General features: G+C 39.4%; 1 protein-coding gene across 3 annotated transcripts in view; it reads right to left on the bottom strand.

Moving 5' to 3' along the window:
* The window catches only part of PSD3 (pleckstrin and Sec7 domain containing 3), a 565,834-nt gene that overhangs the window by 35,037 nt on the left and 510,373 nt on the right, over nucleotides 1-20,424 (bottom strand). For all 3 annotated transcript variants that reach the window (XM_033226836.1, XM_033226855.1, XM_033226845.1), the window contains 2 exons: nucleotides 12,325-12,482; nucleotides 9,710-9,854 (listed from right to left, as the gene is read on the bottom strand). In XM_033226836.1, coding sequence (XP_033082727.1) covers nucleotides 9,710-9,854; nucleotides 12,325-12,482 — 303 coding nt within the window. The remainder of the gene's footprint in view (nucleotides 1-9,709; nucleotides 9,855-12,324; nucleotides 12,483-20,424) is intronic.

The raw sequence follows: 20,424 nt of genomic DNA on the forward strand, positions 1-20,424 counted from the left end.
TTTTTGAAGTCACTTAGGATTTCATTTACTCAGATTAGGGGCTAATAGCCAAAGTATATAAGGAACTCAAACAACACAATAGCAAGAAAACGGAGCGATTAAAAAATGGGCAAAGGACATTGCTACGGTTTTATCGTATCCCCTTCAAACTTCACATTGAAACCTAATCCTCATTGTGCAGTAGTAAGAGATGGTGCCTTTTGGAAAGTGATTGAGTCCCTCATGAAGGGATTAGTGTCTTCATCAAAGTGCTGGAGGGATATAGGTCAGGCCCTTTTTTGCTCCTCTGTCTTCTGTCATGTGAGGATACAACATTTGTTCTCACAAATGCTGTGAGGAAAATTTGGAAAACTGTATGAAAGCTCCTCAAAAAACTAAAAATGGAATTACCAAATAATCTAGCAGTCCCACTTCTGAGTATGTAGCCAAAGCAATGAAATCAGTATCTCAAAAAGATGTGGCATTCTCAAGGTGAGACCATGCCGTATCTTCTTCAAGAGGAGGGAACAGCTCTTGGCTGCAGCATCATTCACAATAGCTAAGATCTAGAAGAGAGCTAAGTGTCCTTTGACAGATGGATAAGGAAAATGTGGTATATATACACAATGGAATATTACTTATTCAGCCTTAAAAAAGAGGAAATTCTGTCATTTGCGACAACATGGACAAACCTGGATGACATTTTGCTAAGTGAAGTAAGTCAGGCACAGAAAGACAGATAGTGGATGATCTCATTTATAGAATCTCAAACAATCGAACTCATAGAAATAAGGAGAATGGTGGTTACCAGAGGCTGGGGGCGAAAGACTGGGGAGATGCTGGTCAAAGGACGAAAAACGTCAGACAGGAGGAGTAAGTTCTATTGTGTATCACGGCAGCTAGAGTTAATAATAATGCACTGTATATTTCAAACTTGCTCAAAGAGTAGAATTTAACTGTTCTTACCATAAAAAAGTGATATAGCAAAACACCTGGAAATACATATAATTATGATATGGTCAATTAAAATTGTTAAAAAGTATTTCATTTTTTCCTATTTATACAGTACTTGGATTTTGAGAAAAACTTCATAATTTCCTTTAACATATTAAGCTCTAATTTCATCTCTATGAAGACAGTATTGTTTAACTGATGAGGCAATGGGAACAGGCAACTTGGCTGTTGAAGATATTACAGTGTGAGTCAAGGGCTGACCTGGAGTTACAGTCCTTCTCCCCTGATGCAAAGCCCAGGATCAAGGGCCAGAAATCAGTTTTTTATCTTTTTATACCAAGTATAAGACTTACATAGTACTTATCATGGAGAGACGGATGAGAGAACAGCTGTGAAAACTGAAAGGAAACAATAAAATAGAAATGCAGATGGCTCCAAGAGGGAAAGGAGGAAGAATGAGAGAGAAGGCAGAAAGAACTGGGGAACAGAGAACACGTTTATCCATTTATCCATCCGTGAACCTCACCGAGCGCCCACCACAGCAAGCACTGTGCTGGGTGCTGGGAGTAAGAAGAGGGAACAGCCACAGTGGCTGCCACCAGTCTTTTCCTTCAAGCTGTGGGATACAGAATCCTCAATGCTCTATGGTGGAAGAGAACCTGGCCACTGTCCTTTCTACCCTCTTTGTCTTAGAGAAGATGGAGATCCAGAGAATTCAAGCAGTTGCTCCAGTTCAGACACAAGGACAGAGTGGCAGAAGTCACATTCTCCCAACTTCTATCATCAAGTCACCTCGGAACAGCCTTCTGAAATCCAAAGGGCTGCTAACAACATAGCTTCAGCACATTCTCTTACTTGACAGATCCATCCTGAACTCAGCTTTTCACAGCTCTTGGTGAACTCCACTGCTGCCGGGTCTCCTCTGCTATAGCTCTCAAACGTGCAGGCTAGACTAAGGGTTACTCACCTTGCTCCAAATTCCACTCAAAACCTGTGTTACAGGCTGGGCCTGGTGAGTCCTACCTGTAATCCCAGCACTTTGGGAGGCTGAGGCAGATCACTGAAGGTCAGGAGTTCGAGACCAGCCTGGCCAACATGGCAAAACCCTGTTTCCACTAAAAATACAAAAAGTAACTGGGTGTGGTGGCATGAGCCTGTAATTCCAGCTGCTCAGGAGGCTGAGGCAGGAGAACTGCCTGAACCCAGGAGGCAGAGGTTGCAGTGAGCCAAGATCACGCCACTGCACTCCACCCTGGGCGACAGAGTGAGACTCTGTCTACATAAAGAAAAAGAAAAAGAAAAACAAAACAAAACCTGTGTTATTCCACATTGCACCATCTCTTCCTCTTCTGCATTACTGCAGCACTTAAATGTCTATCTCATATGCTTAGCACAAAATACACCCTGACCTGTGTGTGAGTTTTATCTCCTTTCCCGATTACAAACTCTTAGAAAGGCAAAACAGGTCACTTTTTTCCTTGTCTTAAATCCTCCAGCATCCAGTGAAGTGTTGAGCAGAGAGACAGTATGTGGCAGCTTTTGGTTTATAGACATTACCTGCCTAACATTAACAAATACCTTAAGCTCTCAGAAGTTGAGGGCCAAGGTCATTGACTCACCTATTTTTATAATGCCCACAAAATCTAACATAGTAACATAGTACTTGCTATACAGGATCTTCCATAAACAGTAGCTGAACAAACAGGATTTTTTTTTTTTTTAAAGTGAAGGTATAGAGGGGAGGGTTTAGACTGTTTCCATTGTGCTGTCTTAAAGGAGACAGATGATTTTGAGGGTAATAATATATTTAGGGATCTCCAGGGCAACTTACAAGTCAAACTGCTAAACACTGGAACCTTCTCAAAATGAAGTGGTACAGAATTTAGAATACAGACCACCTGTCTTTCAGTCAGTTTGAGGGAGGCTCAATCCAAAAGACTGTTTCATAATTTCACGGTTAACACAGCTTTAGACCTTAAACAGTGTTTAACGAGTATAAGCAAAATAGCTTCCACAAGATTTAATTACTTGTTTTATTGGGTACTTAATATATATTAAATACAGACCTCTAAGAAATGAACTAAAAAAAAATTATCCATTCTGGAAAACTGTGGGTACCAATTAAGACCACATCAGAGAGTTTGAATGTGAAAAAATGAGTCAGTTAAGGGTAAGTGACATAATTAGAATCATATTTTAGTCAGAACTGTAAAGGATGGATCAGAAGGATATAATATCAGTGGAAGAGAGATCACAAGTGGTTATAGAAATCATCTGGGTCAGATTATTCCAAAGTGGGGAGTATGCAGCCCAGGCAAAATGACCCACTGGGGAGAATTTTAAAATCAGTATTGAGATATAATTAACATACCGTAAAAATGCCCTTGCATGTCTAACTGTGCTGAACTCATTTATGAGTTTTCAAAAATTTCAATAGATCCCTAGGCACTGGGAAAAAATTTACTTTTCTTTTATTTTTTTTAAATCTCAGCACTGTAAAATGTTAAGGCTTACTAATATTTCCTACTGGGATTGACAGTAGAAAATGTAGTTTATTTTATTTAAAAAGGCATCATATATTAGAAGGTATCTGCTGAAATATTTAGTATTGGGATGAGGTGAATAGTCAAAAAACTGAGGAGACCAATGATCTAGGTAGAATATGACGAAAATCTGAAGGAGTAGGTGTAGAATATGAAAGATATTGGCCAGGCACGGTGGCTCATGCCTGTAAATCCAGCACTTTCAGAGGCCGATGCAGGCGAATCACCTGAGATCAGGAGGTCAAGACCAGCCTGGCCAACATGGTGAAACCCCGGCTCTACTAAAAATATACACATTAGCCGGGCATGGTGGTGCACGCCTGTAATCCCAGCTACTTGGGAGGCTGAGGCAGGATAATCACTTGAACCCGGGAGGTGGAGGTTGCAGTGAGCCAAGATAGCACCACAGTACCCAGCCTGGGTGACAGAGTGACTTTGTCCCAAAAAAAAAAAAAAACAAGAAAAGAAAAAAGAAAAAAGATATTTAGGAGGTAGAAGTGACAGGACTTTATGACAGAAAGTGTGGAAATGGGTGGGTGGGGGTGCAGTGAAGAAAGCAACTACGAGAATGACCTCCCCTGAAATCCCACAGCCCCTAAGGTCAGTTCCACTCACTTGACTCTAAGCACACAGCCTTGTGGTCACACTACAGGACAAAAGGAGGGGTGGGGGTTACTTCAGTGTGAGAATCAAGCATAGGACTGCTTTGCTTCTCATCAGTGTCCATCACAAGTCTGACCAAAAGAGTATTTAGTACCCATGGATTCAAACTTATTTATATGAGAATAGTTGGAATTCAAACAAAACAGGCCTAGATATCAGGAAATGAAGACGTCCCGGGGCACCATTCTCTGAAGAAGCAAGGAAAGACCTAGGGGAGGCAGAGGTTCCTACAGTGTAGTGTCTAAGTGGGATATGGAGCCACCTGCCGGCCTGGAGTGGAAGAGAAACACACACGTGTCCCTGGGCCCCAGCCTGGACCTGAATGACCTGCTGGGGCTGGGAAAGGTGCATTTTATGCAAGTCCTCACACAGCTGTTGTGCACACTGAAGTTTGAAATGACTTCTCTGGTGGGCAGAAAGGGAGGTCGTGAGCAGACTGTGAACAAGGCCAGCCATGCAGTTCTGTGTGTGGAGAGCTACACCAGAAGGAGAAGCAAAACTTGTATTTTCAAGCTAGTCTTTCCACCCCCAACAGAAGAAAAATGTGCTCTGGCAACACTGTCATGAAAACCAAAGAAGGGACTCCTCCTACACAGCAGAGTTGTGCAGAAAGTACCACGCCGCACTGGCAATAATCAATTTCAATGATTAAGGCTAATGTGTTTTGCATAAAAGACGAGAACAAATTAGAGCAAAGCCCACAAATGACAGAGTGACACTATGTCTTGCAAAAGCACCAATCTTTTAATTGAATGTCTAATTTTTTCCCAACACTGTTTATCTTTATCAGTGTTTCCAGCAAGGCACTCACATTTTTATACCTGTATTTTGTAAAGTAAAATTACCCAAAAAGTTCTGGCATTTAGGGGAGTCAGAGCCACGTTGTGGGGGCATGGGGAAAAAAAAAGTAGCTAGTCTCATGGCTTCAGATCCACTGGCTAAAGCAGTGGTTCTCAACAGGAGTGGGTTGGATTTTGACCCCAGAAGGTACTTGGCAATGTCTGGAGACATTTTTGGTTGTTAGAATTAGGGGGTTCCTATTGGTATCTAGTGAGTAGAAGTTGGGGACATGGCTAAAAATCCTACAATTAATAGGGCAGCCCCCCACGACAAAGAATTATCCACACCAAAACGTTAATGCTGCTGCGGTCGAACACGCCTGGGTTAAAGGATGGGAGCTAGTCTTTGCGGTACTGGAGGAATCCTACGGGCAGCCAGACGTCTTCCAGGATTTGCTGGAGGCGCACTATGACCCCAGCATAGATATCCCCAAGAGCCTCAGGGGCTACTCCAAATACATGCTTAATTTTACATATATGTTTCTCAAAGGGAAAAATGTTATCTTTGGAAACAAACATTATGATTTGGCAAAGAAATTATACAGAGCTGTTGATAGAAAAATCCTTAAAAACATTCTAGAACCATCTCACTTTTCTGGATGGAAAACTGAGGCCCACAAAGCAAGTGCTGGGTGATGTAATTCAGTGGCGTGGCGGGATCGGCGGGGTGGGGATCATCTCATTTCTTTCCAAATAAGTTAAATCCCTGAAGTGATATGGTTACCTTGTGTTACATGATACTGGAGGATAGTTCTTTTTGGTTATTAGTTTCTTATTTAAAATCTTCAATCCATAACTCTGATGATACTACATAAGCATTTTTTGGAATCTCTGTGGATTTATGTCCAAAATGAAGGAAGATGTTTTAAAAAATTATGCATTCTATTTTTGGTTCCAGGGTAAGTCATCTGTTTGAAATAAGAGTGCTTACCCTGATAAATGTGTTTGCTTGCCTGTTCTGGTAAAAACACGCAAAAAGATGAACACATTCATTTTCATGTGCATATCACTTACTAGTATACAGTCCCTAGATAAATAGGAAAGCAGTGCATTTTTTAAAGTATAAAGTAAACCGAACTGTAGATTTTATAGTGAGCGAAAATCAAGGAAACACCCATATATTGTTCTAAGCTGCATACATCTTCCACGAATGACATGCTTATTAACAGCCCTCAACTCACCTTCTCCCCTGGATCTTTTATAGAACTGAATGTGAGAAAGACCCAATCTACTGAAAAAGAACAATGGGAAAGTCCATTGTAAAATTAATACAGCAAAACTCAATTTTGGGAGGTATTCTTTTGCATCTAGTTACTCAATGTTTTCCATCCCCTTACATCCGGTAGTGTGGTTTACCTTTTATAAGATATATGCTTTATGTGGTATGCTGTTTATGTTAAGTACCCACATTTAAAGCAGAGAAATGCATTTGCTTTAAGAGTTCATATTTTAGTTGGATAGATGGAGACATCCACCAACATATCTTCTGGTCATCAATAAGAGTATTCCCTTTCTCTTAAAGTCGTAGTGTACTTATTATCCTTAAAGATTAAATGCCATTGTGTCCTGTATGAACTGTACAGTAAAAGTAATGCTTACATGTAAGCATTCAATATATCCTAATGATAATTATGAATTAAAAACCAGAAGAATCTTTCCTGAAACCATGGATTCCTCCTTCTTACTACTAGTATTTCTGTTTTTTATAACGATGGCAAGACTTGAGCACATTCCCCTCCTCCACTTCCTTTTTACCTTCCATTCATTCCCCCATCAAAGAAGGCCAATGTGGTTTCTATTCGCATGACTCCACCAAAACTGGTCTTGCTAAGGGTATCCAGTGATATAGTTTGGATGCTTGTCCCCTCCGAATCTCATGTTGAAATCTGATCCCCAATGTTGGAGGTGGGACCTGGTAAGAGGTGTTTGGGTTATGGGGGTAGTTCCCTCATGAATGGCTTGATGCCACCCTTAGGATAATAAGGTAGTTCTTGCTCTATCAGCTCAAGTGAAAGTGGGTTGTTAAAAAGAGCCCGGCACTTTCCCTTCTTCTCTCTCTCTTGCCATGTGACACATCTGTTTCTCTTTCCCCTTCTACCACCTTTTGATGCTTCCTGAGATTCTTACCAGAAGCAGATGCTGATACCATGTTTCTTGCACAGCCTGCAGAACCGTAAGTCAAATAAACTTCTCTTCTTTATAAATGACCCAGGCTCTAGTACTCCTTTATAGAAACACAAAATGGACTGAGACACCCAACGACCTCCCAGCCACTAAATATGACCTATTTTTAATCTAAATTTTACTGGACCTTTCCCTCCTTTTCCTGGCACAACAGTCTCCCTGTTTGTATTAAATCTAAGTAACTTTTTGGAAAATTGCTTATCAAGTGCCTTAGTCTGCTTCTGAGCTCTGGTCACTGCAGCATTAGAGAGAAAGAAGAAAATGATCCAAGAAAGGTGTCTAAGAAGCAAGAGGGGAAATCAAGAGACGGCGAGGTGAGGCTCCAGAAGTAAGTCAGACACCACAGTCCCCAGCTGTCCAAGCCACAATGACAGCCTGTTTCCTCTACTTCCATGAGCCACCAGAACTGTCCATTCCATACTTTCAAGGTCTCTCAAGCATTTCCACTACTATCCATTTCTTCTACAGCTACCTTAGTTATCTCTCCTCTGGATTACTGAAAATTCCTTTAAAAAGGGCCTTTCTGCTTATACTAGTGTCTTCTTCTAACAGTTCCTCATGTTGTAATGAGAATAATTTTTAAAGCAAAATTGTGATCAAATTACTCCTGCGTAAAGTTATTATTATTATTTTGAGACAGAGTCGTGCTCTGTTGCCCAGGCTGGAGTGCAGTGGCGTGATCTCGGCTCACTACAACCTCCGCCTCCTGGGTTCAAGCAGTTCTCTTGTCTCAGCCTCCTGAGTAGCTGGGATTACAGGCATCCACCACCACTAATTTTTGTATTTTTACTAGAGACAGGGTTTCACCATGCTGGCCAGCTGGTCTCGAACTCCTGACCTCAGGTGATCTGTCCACCTCGGCCTCCCAAAGTGCTGGGATTACAGGCGTGAGCCACTGTGCCCGGCCTTAAAGCTATTATCTTGAGGATGCTGGGAACCACTGAAGCATCCTAAATCCTACACACGACAAACAAGGCCTTTCACGATTTGGCCTTTGCTGACCTCCGCAGAGGTGCATTTCTTGCTTTTTCTCAACACTGTGCTCATGTCACAGTTAAAAACTTGTGTGTGGTTCCTGCGTCCAGTGCTCCCTTCTCTAGGCCTTTGTTTCTCTGCTGGCTCATTCTCCTATCTTATCCCACATCTCACCTAACTGCCTCTCATCCTTTAAGCTTCCCATGAGGTACCACATTTCCTCCTTCACCTCCAAGGCCAGGCTAGATAATGTCCCTTCCTTGAACCTCCAGAGCCCGCTGGATTATCATTGATAATCGCTCCCTCTCTTGCCATGGGACACATCTTATGACATCAAAGATGTGTAGGGAGCTACTTAATACCAAGACTTGGTCGATCATAGTCAGATAAAACTATCTCTATATAATGAGAAATTCACAAAGGAATCAAAAGTAGCTTCCAAAATCTTTAGTCAATGGCAAGGGGGTACTGCAGACAGGTTTGTCTGGCTTGTAGGCAGTGTCCTTAGAAGAGTTTTAAGTGAAAAAGGACTTGATAAAACATGGCTTTTAGGCCGGGCGCGGTGGCTCAAGCCTGTAATCCCAGCACTTTGGGAGGCCGAGACGGCGGATCACGAGGTCAGGAGATCGAGACCATCCTGGCTAACACGGTGAAACCCCGTCTCTACTAAAAAATACAAAAAAACTAGCCGGGCGACGGTGGCGGGCGCTGTAGCAGCTACTGGGAGGCTAGGCAGAGAATGGCGTGAACCGGGAGGCGGAGCTTGCAGTGAGCTGAGATCCGGCCACTGCACTCCAGCCTGGGTGACAGAGCGAGACTCCGTCTAAAAAAAAAAAAAAAAAAAAAAAAAAAAAAAAAAAAAAAAAAAAAAAAAAAAAAAAAAAAAAAAAAAAACAGGCTTTAGTAAGACTAATCTGACAACAGAAGGAGGCTTATGTAAACACACTTGGAGCAGGGTTCTGGTACACTTTATCTTTATTAGCTTGGAAAATCCAAATGTTCCATTCAGCTCCGCTCCGAGGGGTAGGGCAGGCCCTTTCCCATTGTACTATGAACTGTGGATTCCTGAAAATATTTTTGTATTCCTAGCACTAAACACAACCTGGAAGGTGGTAAATGCTTGATAAAAATGAGCTAATAAATGAATGAAAGGAAAGCGTGTTACCAAGCCAGATTATGAGCTGGTAGTTAAAACAAACAAAACATCAAGCATGGCTAATAATGAACTAATACAAACTTTAGAAACTAAATCAAAGTGTATGTCCTACTCACTGAGACTCAATTACATCAGCTTCTCACATGAAGTGTAAAATCCAGCGTATTGCATTTCTGCCCCATTTATACAATATGCTATCACAGCGCAATATGCTATCATAAACTGCATTTCTGCCCCATTTATACAATATGCCGTTTATACAATATGCTATCACAGAATAAAATATTCTGCCCCATTTATACAATATGCTGTCTCATCCATCCCCAAAACATGGAGTACTATCCAAAGACAAATATTTATCACATTACTTTACAAAGTACTTTTTCCCAAGGTCAAAGCACTATCAAGATGATTACCTGAGACAGTTTTGTTGTGGTGGCAGGCAGAAGTGGGCGGCTAAACTTCTTCTGAGAGCCGATTGCTGCTGGAAATGGTGGTGCAGAAAATACAGCTGCCACACAATTAATTTTGTTTATCCACCCTTGCATTTCTTCTTGGCTCCTATGAGAAATAGATACATTTATATTAGGATATTGCGATGTCTAAGTGCATCACACTTTGCCTATTTCACGTTACTGACTTGCAATGGCATATGAAAATCATTTACTCCTTCTGGTACAACTAATCCCTGACGAAACTTCATTAGAGATGAACATTGTCATTAGGCGATCACCATAGAGGTGTGGAAGCTATGATCATCACAGTGCAAGACTGTGATTCTCTCCCTAGGAAACAGAAGGGAAAAACGAGTAACACTTGACAATAAATATTTATTAAACTCTTACTTTGTTTGATATGAGGCTAGGCCAAAAATTAATTATAAAATTTACTCCTCTCTTTTAATTGTACTGTTTAATTTTAAAATCTAACTGAGGAATGTATTGGTAGACGTAAGGTAAAAGGATTTATCTACTTTGGAAAACAGTTTGACAGGTTCCTCGAAAGTTAACTATGCATTTATCATACGACCCAGCAATTCTACTCCTAAGTAGCTATCCAAGACAAATAAAAACACATAGAAACATCGGACGTGGTGGCTCATGCCTGTAATCCCAGCACTTTGGGAAGCCGAGTGGGCAGATAACCTGAGGTCAGGAGTTCAAGACCAGCCTGGCCAACATGGTGAAAGTCCATCTCTAGTAAAAATACAAAAATTTGCTGGGCGTGGTGGTGGGCACTTTTAGTCCCAGCTACCTGAGAGGCTGAGGCAGGAGAATCGCTTGTACCTGGGAGGTGGAGGTTACAGTGAACAGAGATCACACCACTGCACTCCAGGCTAGGGTGGCAAAACGAGACTCCATCTCAAAAGAAAACATACAGATACGCAAAGATTTGTATATTAGTGTTTATAGCATCATCATTCCTAAGAGTCAGAAAAGGGAAACAATCCAAATTGTCCAGTAAATGCATAAGCAAAATGTGGTAAATGCACACAACTGAATAGTATTTAGCAATAAAGTACTGACACACACTACAATATGGATAAACTTTCAAAGTTTTATGTTACATAAAAGAAGCCAGACACAAAAGACCACATAATATATTAGTCTGTTTGTATGAATTGTCCCGTAAAGGCAATAGTATAGAGGCCAAAAGTAGATTAGTGGGTGCCTGGGGCTGGAGGTGAGAGTGGAAATGACTACAAAATGTACACGGGGATCTCTCTGGAGTGATGGAAATGTTTCAAAACTGGATTGTGGTGATGGCTAAGCCATTCTGTAAATATGCCAAGAAATCATTGAAATGCACGTTTCAAACTGGTGATATTTTACGGTATGTAAAGCATACCTCAATAAGACTGTTTAAAACACCAACCTGAGAGGAGGTGAAAATCATCTGATGTGATATTTTTAATTTATGTGTCATTATATCCAGAAAACCCATGATTCCCAGCAGTTAATAAATATTTGTAAACTCATAAATGAATGGTAGAAATGATCATGAATCAGGACAGATTATCTACCATACACATAATCAATAAATAAAAAGTAAAAAAAAATCCCAAAGTCATTTCCTTCATCAATTACTCTAAGAGAAATCACACTAACTAACCTGTGACCACACTAAATGTCAGCTCCTCACGGCACCCTCTCTAGGCTGATCTCTCTGGCTCCATTATTCTTTCAATGGACTGTTTTTTGCATCAATTCTGTCTAAAGTAATTAGATCTCCTGAGTTATTACATCTGGTATTTCTGATTTAAGAAATCAGGGAATAGAATAATTTGAAAGTTTCTTTATGCCTAATAGCTGCAATTTTACATCCAGCTATGGGTCCCTGCGTGACGTTAACTGTCCCATTCCTACACTCAAAAACTCAGGGTAATTTGTTTCCTTACAACTTCCTCCTAAAACTGGCAATTCATCCCATTTCCTTGCTCACAGTAGAATGACATCTTTTCCTTCTAGTATAATCATGGACTATTAGAGCTCAGAAGGGAAACAAAAAAATAAATTAAACATTTACATTTATTGAACAGTTCCTATGTACCAAGCACTGTGTGAGGTATTATATACACTTATCTCAAGGACTCCTCACTAGAACTCTGTAAGATAAACATTATCCCCTACACGAGTGATGAGCTGAGGTTCAGAGGTTAAACTATGTGGTAGGAGAAAGAGCTAGAGAAATGGTGTTATCCAGGTCTGTTTTACTCATTTTGCGATAGAACTTGTCTACTAAAACCCTCATATTTTATTGATGAGGACACTGAATTCTAGAGATGGTAAGCGGCTGACTAAAAGTCAAAGGGCTACTTTGTAACAGACAAAAATGTAAATCCTGGGTTTCTTTCTTTTTTTTTTTTTTTTAATTCTAATCTTCTTGGGCAGTTACCTCACTAATGAAAGCAGTTCATGATTTTGATTCCAACTCAAAAAATTTCCCATGCAGAGCTTGATTTTATTCCTTGGTATAAAGTGGTGCTAAGTGAACTAAAACACAAAATCAAATAAAAACCAACAAAACATACTGAGTTTGAAAAAGCAAGACCCTCCAGTCGGCAGTTTTAAGTTTAAACACGTTTGGTTTCTTCTCATAGTCCGTGGCCTTGGATGCCAATGCGTGGTGCACACTCACAGCGTTTTTCAAGTCCTCTTCAGACAAGGCCTTTTCTGGCTTGTATTCGTCCTATAGATGGATACAAAGAAAATAAACGCAAAAATCACGATCAGATTTCAACTTAAATTTTAAAAGCAAAAACTAAAAAAAGTTTTTAGAAAATTCAAGTAAGTGAATGAAAGAAATGAAATGAGTGGTGATTAAAAACAACCTTATAAATGCTATAGAACATCATGTTGTTTGAAAAATTTGCTGAGAATGAGAAAATACATCTACCCAAGAGGCATTTTTTAAAAACTGATATATAATAATTGAGGTAAATAGCTAAGTAAGGCCAAAGGCAGAAATATCTATTGTACACATTTTATAGTGAACAGAAATGAGACTTGGACCAACAGTGTGATTTGGTTTCAGGATTAAATGGATAAAAGCAACACCTTACAGATAACTGTCAACAGAATTATACAGAGGGTAAAAACAATGCCATTGTGTTCCTTGCTCTAAAGATACTACCTGTTACTTTCTGTTTAGACTAATTTTTTTTTTTTTTTTTTTTTTTTTTTGGTGAGATGGAGATTTACTCTTGTTGCCCAGGCTGGAGTGCAATGGTACGATCTCGGCTAACCGCATCGTCTGCCTCCCAGGTTTAAGTGATTCTCCTGCCACACCCTCCCAAGTAGCTGGAATTACAGGCATGTGTCACCACACCAGCTAATTTTGTACTTTTAGTAGAGACACGGTTTCACAATGTTGGCCACGCAGGTCTCAAACTCCTGACCTAGGTGATCCACCTGCCTGGGCCTCCCAAAGTGCTGGGATTACAGACGTGAGCCACTGTGACTGGCCTGTTTAGACTTATACTATCAAAAGAAAAATGAATAGTAAAGTAAAATGATTACTCCACCTCTTCTCCTGAAAGAAAAGAGGAAAATTTAATAATCAGGTGAAAGCTTAGCTTGTTATCATAAAATTGAAAAATAGGTAAACGCATATGCTACAAACTGTTAGATATTTTCTAGAGTTTAAGGACCCCCTTCCTCCTTCCCATATTTTATCAAAAACAAGATATGACGCTAAACTTGCATTTCTTCTGCAAAACACACACATGTACCCCCAAACACACACACCACATCATCTTCTAATTAGCAGTAAAAGCCTAAAGAAAGATATTGTCTGATTTCTTATCAGTCTGCTTTTACCAATTTTCAGAAAAACAATGATAGTCCTCCATAATTCCCCTCCTTTTCATTTATCCCCTCCACAAAACAAGTAGTTCAAACGTACTACTGCCATCAATTCAAACCGAGTCAAAAATAATCTTTAATGTGACAATGCTGTGAGGCAAAGGTTTTCCCTCTACAATAAGATGTAAATACCAGCTGTACTATAAAGATTATCCACATTTATAATATTAAATGACAAAACTGTTACTTTGGGATTGCAACAAGTCCTACTTTATTAAGCCTCCAAGGTTAAGAACTGCTATTGACAATGACAGTCTTCTAGAGTGGTATGATGAATAAAGGAGAATTTAAAAAATTAAATACAAGATATTTATAGGCACCTGTTACACAATTCCCAGTAATTCATAAAACTATAATCTAGTTACGTTTTAAGATCTGTCTTGTCGTCTTTTAAATGAGATTTTTCTCGGTAATTTAGCATTCCAAATAGTCACAAATCTCCTTCCAGGGAAATTTTCATTAGAGTAGGAATTTCAACTAGAGGTAGCATGACTACAAAACCCCTCCAGCCTTCTAATTATGCTATAACAGAACCCTGCATACCTGGCTCTCCATGTGGTATAACTTAGATTCCAGACAAAAACATGAGGTAGGTAAATAACTGGAATGAGGATGAATGATGAGGGCCAAAATCACTTTAGGGAATTTATATGCCACCTCCATTTCCATGCATTCTGATCCCCTAACACACAAATGATTGAGTTTGCACAAAGGTTAGCCTAGAAATTTGTGTGTACTGTTTTTTTATATTCTAGGTCCATGATTTAAGCTTTTATCTTAATTCCTCTTCCCTATTTTCTTTGCATTAATATTTTATTGTTGTTTGGATTTCTTAAGATGATTACCTAGTTCTTTTATTTTCCGTATTTCTCCTTTGGTTAAGAAAGAATTTAAGGTTACAATTTTTCCTCTGAGTATGGGTTACACTACATAGCAGAGTTTGGGAATTAAGAGTATTTTTTCAATGCTTTCTAGATAGTTTGTAGTTTTAATTTTTATCCCTTCTTTAACCTTAGCAACATCAAAGAATGTGTTTCTCAAATTTAAGGCAAAGTTTTAGTTATATATTATTATATATTCCTAATTTTATTGGTTTATGACCAGAGAATATGGTCTAGAAAATCTATTTTTCCCAAATTTGGTACGGTTTTTCTTGTGGCTAATCACGTTTGATTTTTGTTAATGTTGCAGAAGCATAGAAAACATTTATTCTTTGAGGGATGAATGTGTATTTATATTCAAGTTTACTGACTCAGTTCCTCTGCCCTTACAGCATTTTTGCTACTAGTTTATCCCCTTCAGACAAGTATATTAACCATTTCCACTTCAAGTTCTTGTTGCATTTCTGATAGCTTTTTAAATGTATATTTTAGTTGCTATGTTGTCTGGTGCATTTAGGTTTATAACTATCACCTTCCTTATAACCATGTGCCACTTATTACTTAAAATGTTCTTCTTTATCCTGTTAAATGCTTAGTCATATAAGATGGAAATTTTAAAAAGTCTTTCTTTTAAGAAAATGCTCTATTTATCTATTCCTCACCCACATCAACAAGACTTTGAAAAATGTTTTGTTCTGCAATCTTACTAAAATTATCGTGTTATGCATTTTCTGTTTCAAGAAACCTTATTTTGAATTTAGATTATACATTCTGAGTCTCCCCTCATATATTTAACTGCATCTGTGTTTCCTTGCTCACCTGCTTCTTTCTTTTTTCCATCTTGACCTCTCTCCTCTCATACCTTTGCTATTTTCTCTTCCCTCAAGTATTTTCTTTAGGTAGGTGGTATACGGTTTTATTCTTATCCTCAAGTATCTTTCATTTCTTTGATAGGTATAGAACTGGATATAGAACATAAGGTTGCAGCCTTCTTCACTTGTTTTACTTATCGTCTGGAGATGCTATTCTACCACCTTCTAGCTTCCGGTTTAGTACAAGTCCAATGCCAGTCCGATTATTTTCTCTTTTTCTTGTTTTTTCTCTTAGGAATCACATACAGGTTTTCCTTTAATCTTAGAATTCAGGATTTTTTGCTAGGCTATGCCTTACTTTTCCTATCCATCCAGTCTGAAACTAAAAAGTCCCACCCTTATTCTCCCTTATGTGATCATTACTTGGGTTGATAATTGCTGACAAAAGTAATAAACATACTTGAGCAAACTGTAGCTAAGACAGATTTAAGATTTCCAGCTATGGGCCGGGCGCGGTGGCTCAAGCCTGTAATCCCAGCACTTTGGGAGGCCGAGACGGGCGGATCACGAGGTCAGGAGATCGAGACCATCCTGGCTAACATGGCGAAACCCCGTCTCTACTAAAAATACAAAAAAACTAGCCGGGCGAGGTGGCGGGCGCCTGTAGTCCCAGCTACTAGGGAGGCTGAGGCAGGAGAATGGTGTAAACCCGGGAGGCGGAGCTTGCAGTGAGCCGAGATTGCGCCACTGCACTCCAGTCTGGGCGACAGAGCGAGACTCTGCCTCAAAAAAAAAAAAAAAAAAAGATTTCCAGCTATGGTTGCATCCAGTCAGTGCCAACCTACAATTCTTTTACATCTTCCTGATTTTTGAAATTCTTCCTTGGCTTTTTGCCACAATATTCTTCTGGTTTCTCTCCTACCTCTCTGGTCATTACTTCGCTATCCTCTGTTCTGCATGCCCTTCTATGTAACCGTTGGGATGGTTTCAACTCCACATGTATATCACAATGTCTAACAAACTGCTATAGGTGAATACGAAACACAAAACCAATTGGTAGCTATTACTATTGAATGACTTAGACTGTCTCATTTGGAGCCACTATAAATATTCTTCGAGTATATTATCTGCTGATATCTTCATTTAAAACCAAGCTCAAAGGATGACATTCTTAGACTGCTCTTAAAAATGCAAAAAAAAAATTTTTAATGCAACATTTATTACAGACCTAGGAAAAAGCTAACAGTAATTGTCACTTTGGAAGAACTGTACAATTATTTTAAAAGAGGACTCTATTCCAAGGTAGTTTCCAAAACTCTAATATACACTGCCAGATTACCTTACATTGGAAGGAAAATGCTACACAGGGCATCAGTGGAAGACAGGATCTATTCAATTAGGGCTAAACTGAAGTTGAAAAACTGTAAGTCTAAGAAGCTTCCACTTTTCTAGTTGATAATACAATTTTACCATTTTTTCTTAAAAAGGCAAAATACAAACTTTAAAATATTTTCAGCATATTGAATTCCTACTAGAAAAATAAAGCTCTAACTCCACACACACACACACACACACAGACACACACACACACACACACAGCAAAAACCAAGAGTAGAGTGGTAACATTACGGCTGACAGTTGGATTAAAAAAATGACTTTATCCTACCAAGTTCATTCTGACATCTTTACTTTTCACTGAAAGAGAAGACAGTGTTTAAATGGTAGAATTGGGAAGGAAGAAATAAGGGATAAATTACTGTAATCAAATCACTTCAAAACAAGGACTATTTGCTGTGCAAACTAAATGTGAAAGAGTGAGCAAGATAAATCCAATCAAGAAATTTTCTGTAAGAAAAGAAAATGCTCCACGACATCTAATTACTATCCATTTTCTCAAATAAATGAGGGGTGAAAATGATGACTAAAAACATGTTACTCTCTCGTGTTCCCTGCAATCTACATCATTTTATGTAATAGGATTCATTGGATCGCTCCACCGTCCCAATAAGCACCAAGAATGTGATTTCACAATGCTATTTATTTTAAATTTATTTAAAGCATGAAATAAAGTTTTTTTCCCTAAGAAGCTTGTTAATTAAATCTCTTGTGAAGTTGAATCTTAACACACTAACATAAAAATCATCTACATATGTACAAAAAAAATTGGCATCAAGTCTGAAAAACTGTACTTTCAGGTAATATAAACTACAATTTGGAAAATGACCAAATTGTAATTAAAATTCTTGTCAATTTAAAAAGCATATTCAAGACTCCAGTTTTCAATATATTATTTACTTCATGCCTCATTAAATAGGTAAAATAGCTACATGTAATTAAAACAATTTTCAACAAAGTTGAAATGGTCTTGATTTCCACTGAGAGAACATAAAAAGGGGAAAAGAGACCACATCGTTACTTGGAGCTACGTGGAAATAAATAAAAATGCTATTAATTAAAGGAAGCTGGGTCCTAAATTGTCTATTAATTCATGGTTTTGAAAATGGCATTAAAAACGTTTTTCATAATTTGATGACTATCTTTTTTAAAAAATGCTAAGTATGTCTGATTAAGTGTCTTCTAAAAATCATTCAGCTTCGTCCTAATAGCTATTTCAACACGTAAAAGAGCACAGAACCAGCAGTTTCACAAAAGGAAATAAAAACGCCATGAGCTCACAAGAAGCAGAAGGGGCAACAGGAGACCAGGACAGAGATGGGCCTGCTCTGAGTGCCACAGCCTTGGGCACATCAGCTCCGGACTGGTTGCTGTCATCACAGTCTGGGAGGCCTTGACTCTTCAGTGGCTTCCTTCTGTGCCTGAACCAAGCCCTACCCTGATGCGACCAACACTGCAGGAACTGCTTTTCCAATTAAACTTTTAAAAAACCTATTGGTTGAGCCTGGGAGGTCAAAGCTGCAGTGAACTGTGATCACACCACTGCATTCCAGCCTGGGTGAAAGAGTGTGAATCTGTGTCAAAAAACAAACAGGCCGGGCGCGGTGGCTCACGCCTGTAATCCCAGCACTTTGGGAGGCCGAGGCGGGCGGATCACGAGGTCAGGAGATTGAGACCATCCTGGCTAACATGGTGAAACCCCGTCTCTACTAAAAAATACAAAAAAATTAGCCGGGCGTGTTGGTGGGTGCCTGTATTCCCAGCTACTCGGGAGGCTGAGGCAGGAGAATGGCGTGAACCCGGGAGGCGGAGCTTGCAGTGAGCTGAGATTGCACCCCTGCACTCCAGCCTGGGCAACAGAGCGAGACTCCGTCTCAAAACAAACAACTCCCCAAAACAAAACACAAAAACCAAAAGCCACGTATAGGGAGCTGGAACAAAATCTCTCTTCCGAGTAAGCCAAAGAATAAAGATGATTCTGCACCAAGGACAAAGTTCCTAATCTGTGACAACAAATGTACATTTTAGATAATGAACTGATTTTTCACTTCTAAAGATATGGTAAAGGTAAAGAAATTCAGGTTTGAACAGTTGTTTCTGAGACTCTAAAGATAAAAAACATTAGAGATTCTTGAGAGCCTGGTCTGCAGACTGCAATCATCAAGAGGTGAACTCTAAGTAATTCACTGTCATGCACTAACCAGCCACCTACACCCATCGCTCTTAACCATTCCATCAGTCATCTCTAGGGCAGTTCAGTTTTGTAACAACCAGAACTGGAACAAGAATAACATCACAAGCCTTACAAAAATACCTTCAAGAGAGAAGTAGAGACTGGCAGGGACAGACACAAAGCCCATGACAGAAACTGAGAGAGAACTTCTGAAGCTATATCATAGCAAAGCCTTGTCAAAGCACTTGGCTAGCAGATGACTCACTCTGTAACAAAGTGAATAAGAAGTTACTATCCAAATGTCAACAATGATGGATCATCAGAACCAACAGGAATTTCATCACTTTAATGTCAATTAAAACGCACACTCAATGCATAGCAATTTCTAATTTTTAAAGCACATATGAACTATGAGTATTACATTAAAATAATATTTGTCTTTTCTTCCATGAACACTTTACATTCCTACAGTAATAATTAACTACCAATAGGGCATACATTTTTTAGGTACTCTTGGGCTCAGGGGCACGGAAAGTACGAGAGAAAACGCAGATAGGCGTGTGTTCTTACTTAGCTATAGAACAGACAAAAACACTGCACCATAAATGTTCTATTATGCCAGATCATGACTGATACCTAGACTCTGGAACAGTTTTGAAATGTGCAAATATTTAAATCATCCCCTATACTGGTGTTGTATATCACGAGCTCTATCTCAGAGAGTTACAGAAACTAGAAAGAATTATTCACCCAAATTTATTCCATTTACCCTGTGTTTTCTCGAACCCTCACCTGTACACTTGGTTTGTATCACGTTAACTGGTGATTTTTCACGACATGATTTTAAGAGTCCACTAGCCATTCATTGCATAACACTGGTCTTCTCATCCACACTGTCAGGACAAGTGTTTTCAGGGACTAGATGCTATGTTTATTTCTCACATAGCTCCCAACATGACATTTTGTAAAGGGATCTGACATTACTATCGTTATGCTCTGTGGATTTACTCTTTGCTTGAAAGTGAAAGGCAAACGTGACTAAGTAACATTAAGGAAGGGGCTAGAAAGGAAAATGAAGCAAATGGTGATGAGGCAGATTGTGTGTAACCTGGAGAAGCAAAACAAGCGTTCTGGATAATGTAAGAAACTGTCTGGGGGAAAGGAACAAAGACAAGGACTTATTTTACTTTAGAGTTCAATCAATAACAGGAAAGAAAAGAGATTCAACGGAAATGAGACAGACGCTGGGGACTTGTTACTTTCAAAAGTCACAGGAAGGGGAATATGAGAAAAAGAGGAGTGGAGTGGATCAAACTGGAAACTTCTGGGCGAGCTTCTCGAGAGTAGTTGTCTATGTCCTCTCTGCCTCTGCATCCTCAACTCTCCAATCGGCCTTCCACACTCACCACCACACTGAAACTGCTTTATCGACAACGTCCTACTTGCTGAATTCACACGACACTCTCCAATTCCCTATCTTACCTTTTCATGACAGGGCACATTTCA

The sequence above is a fragment of the Trachypithecus francoisi genome, unplaced genomic scaffold (assembly GCF_009764315.1).
Source record: "Trachypithecus francoisi isolate TF-2019V2 unplaced genomic scaffold, Tfra_2.0 Contig01440, whole genome shotgun sequence".
NCBI classification, from domain to species: Eukaryota; Metazoa; Chordata; class Mammalia; order Primates; family Cercopithecidae; genus Trachypithecus; species Trachypithecus francoisi.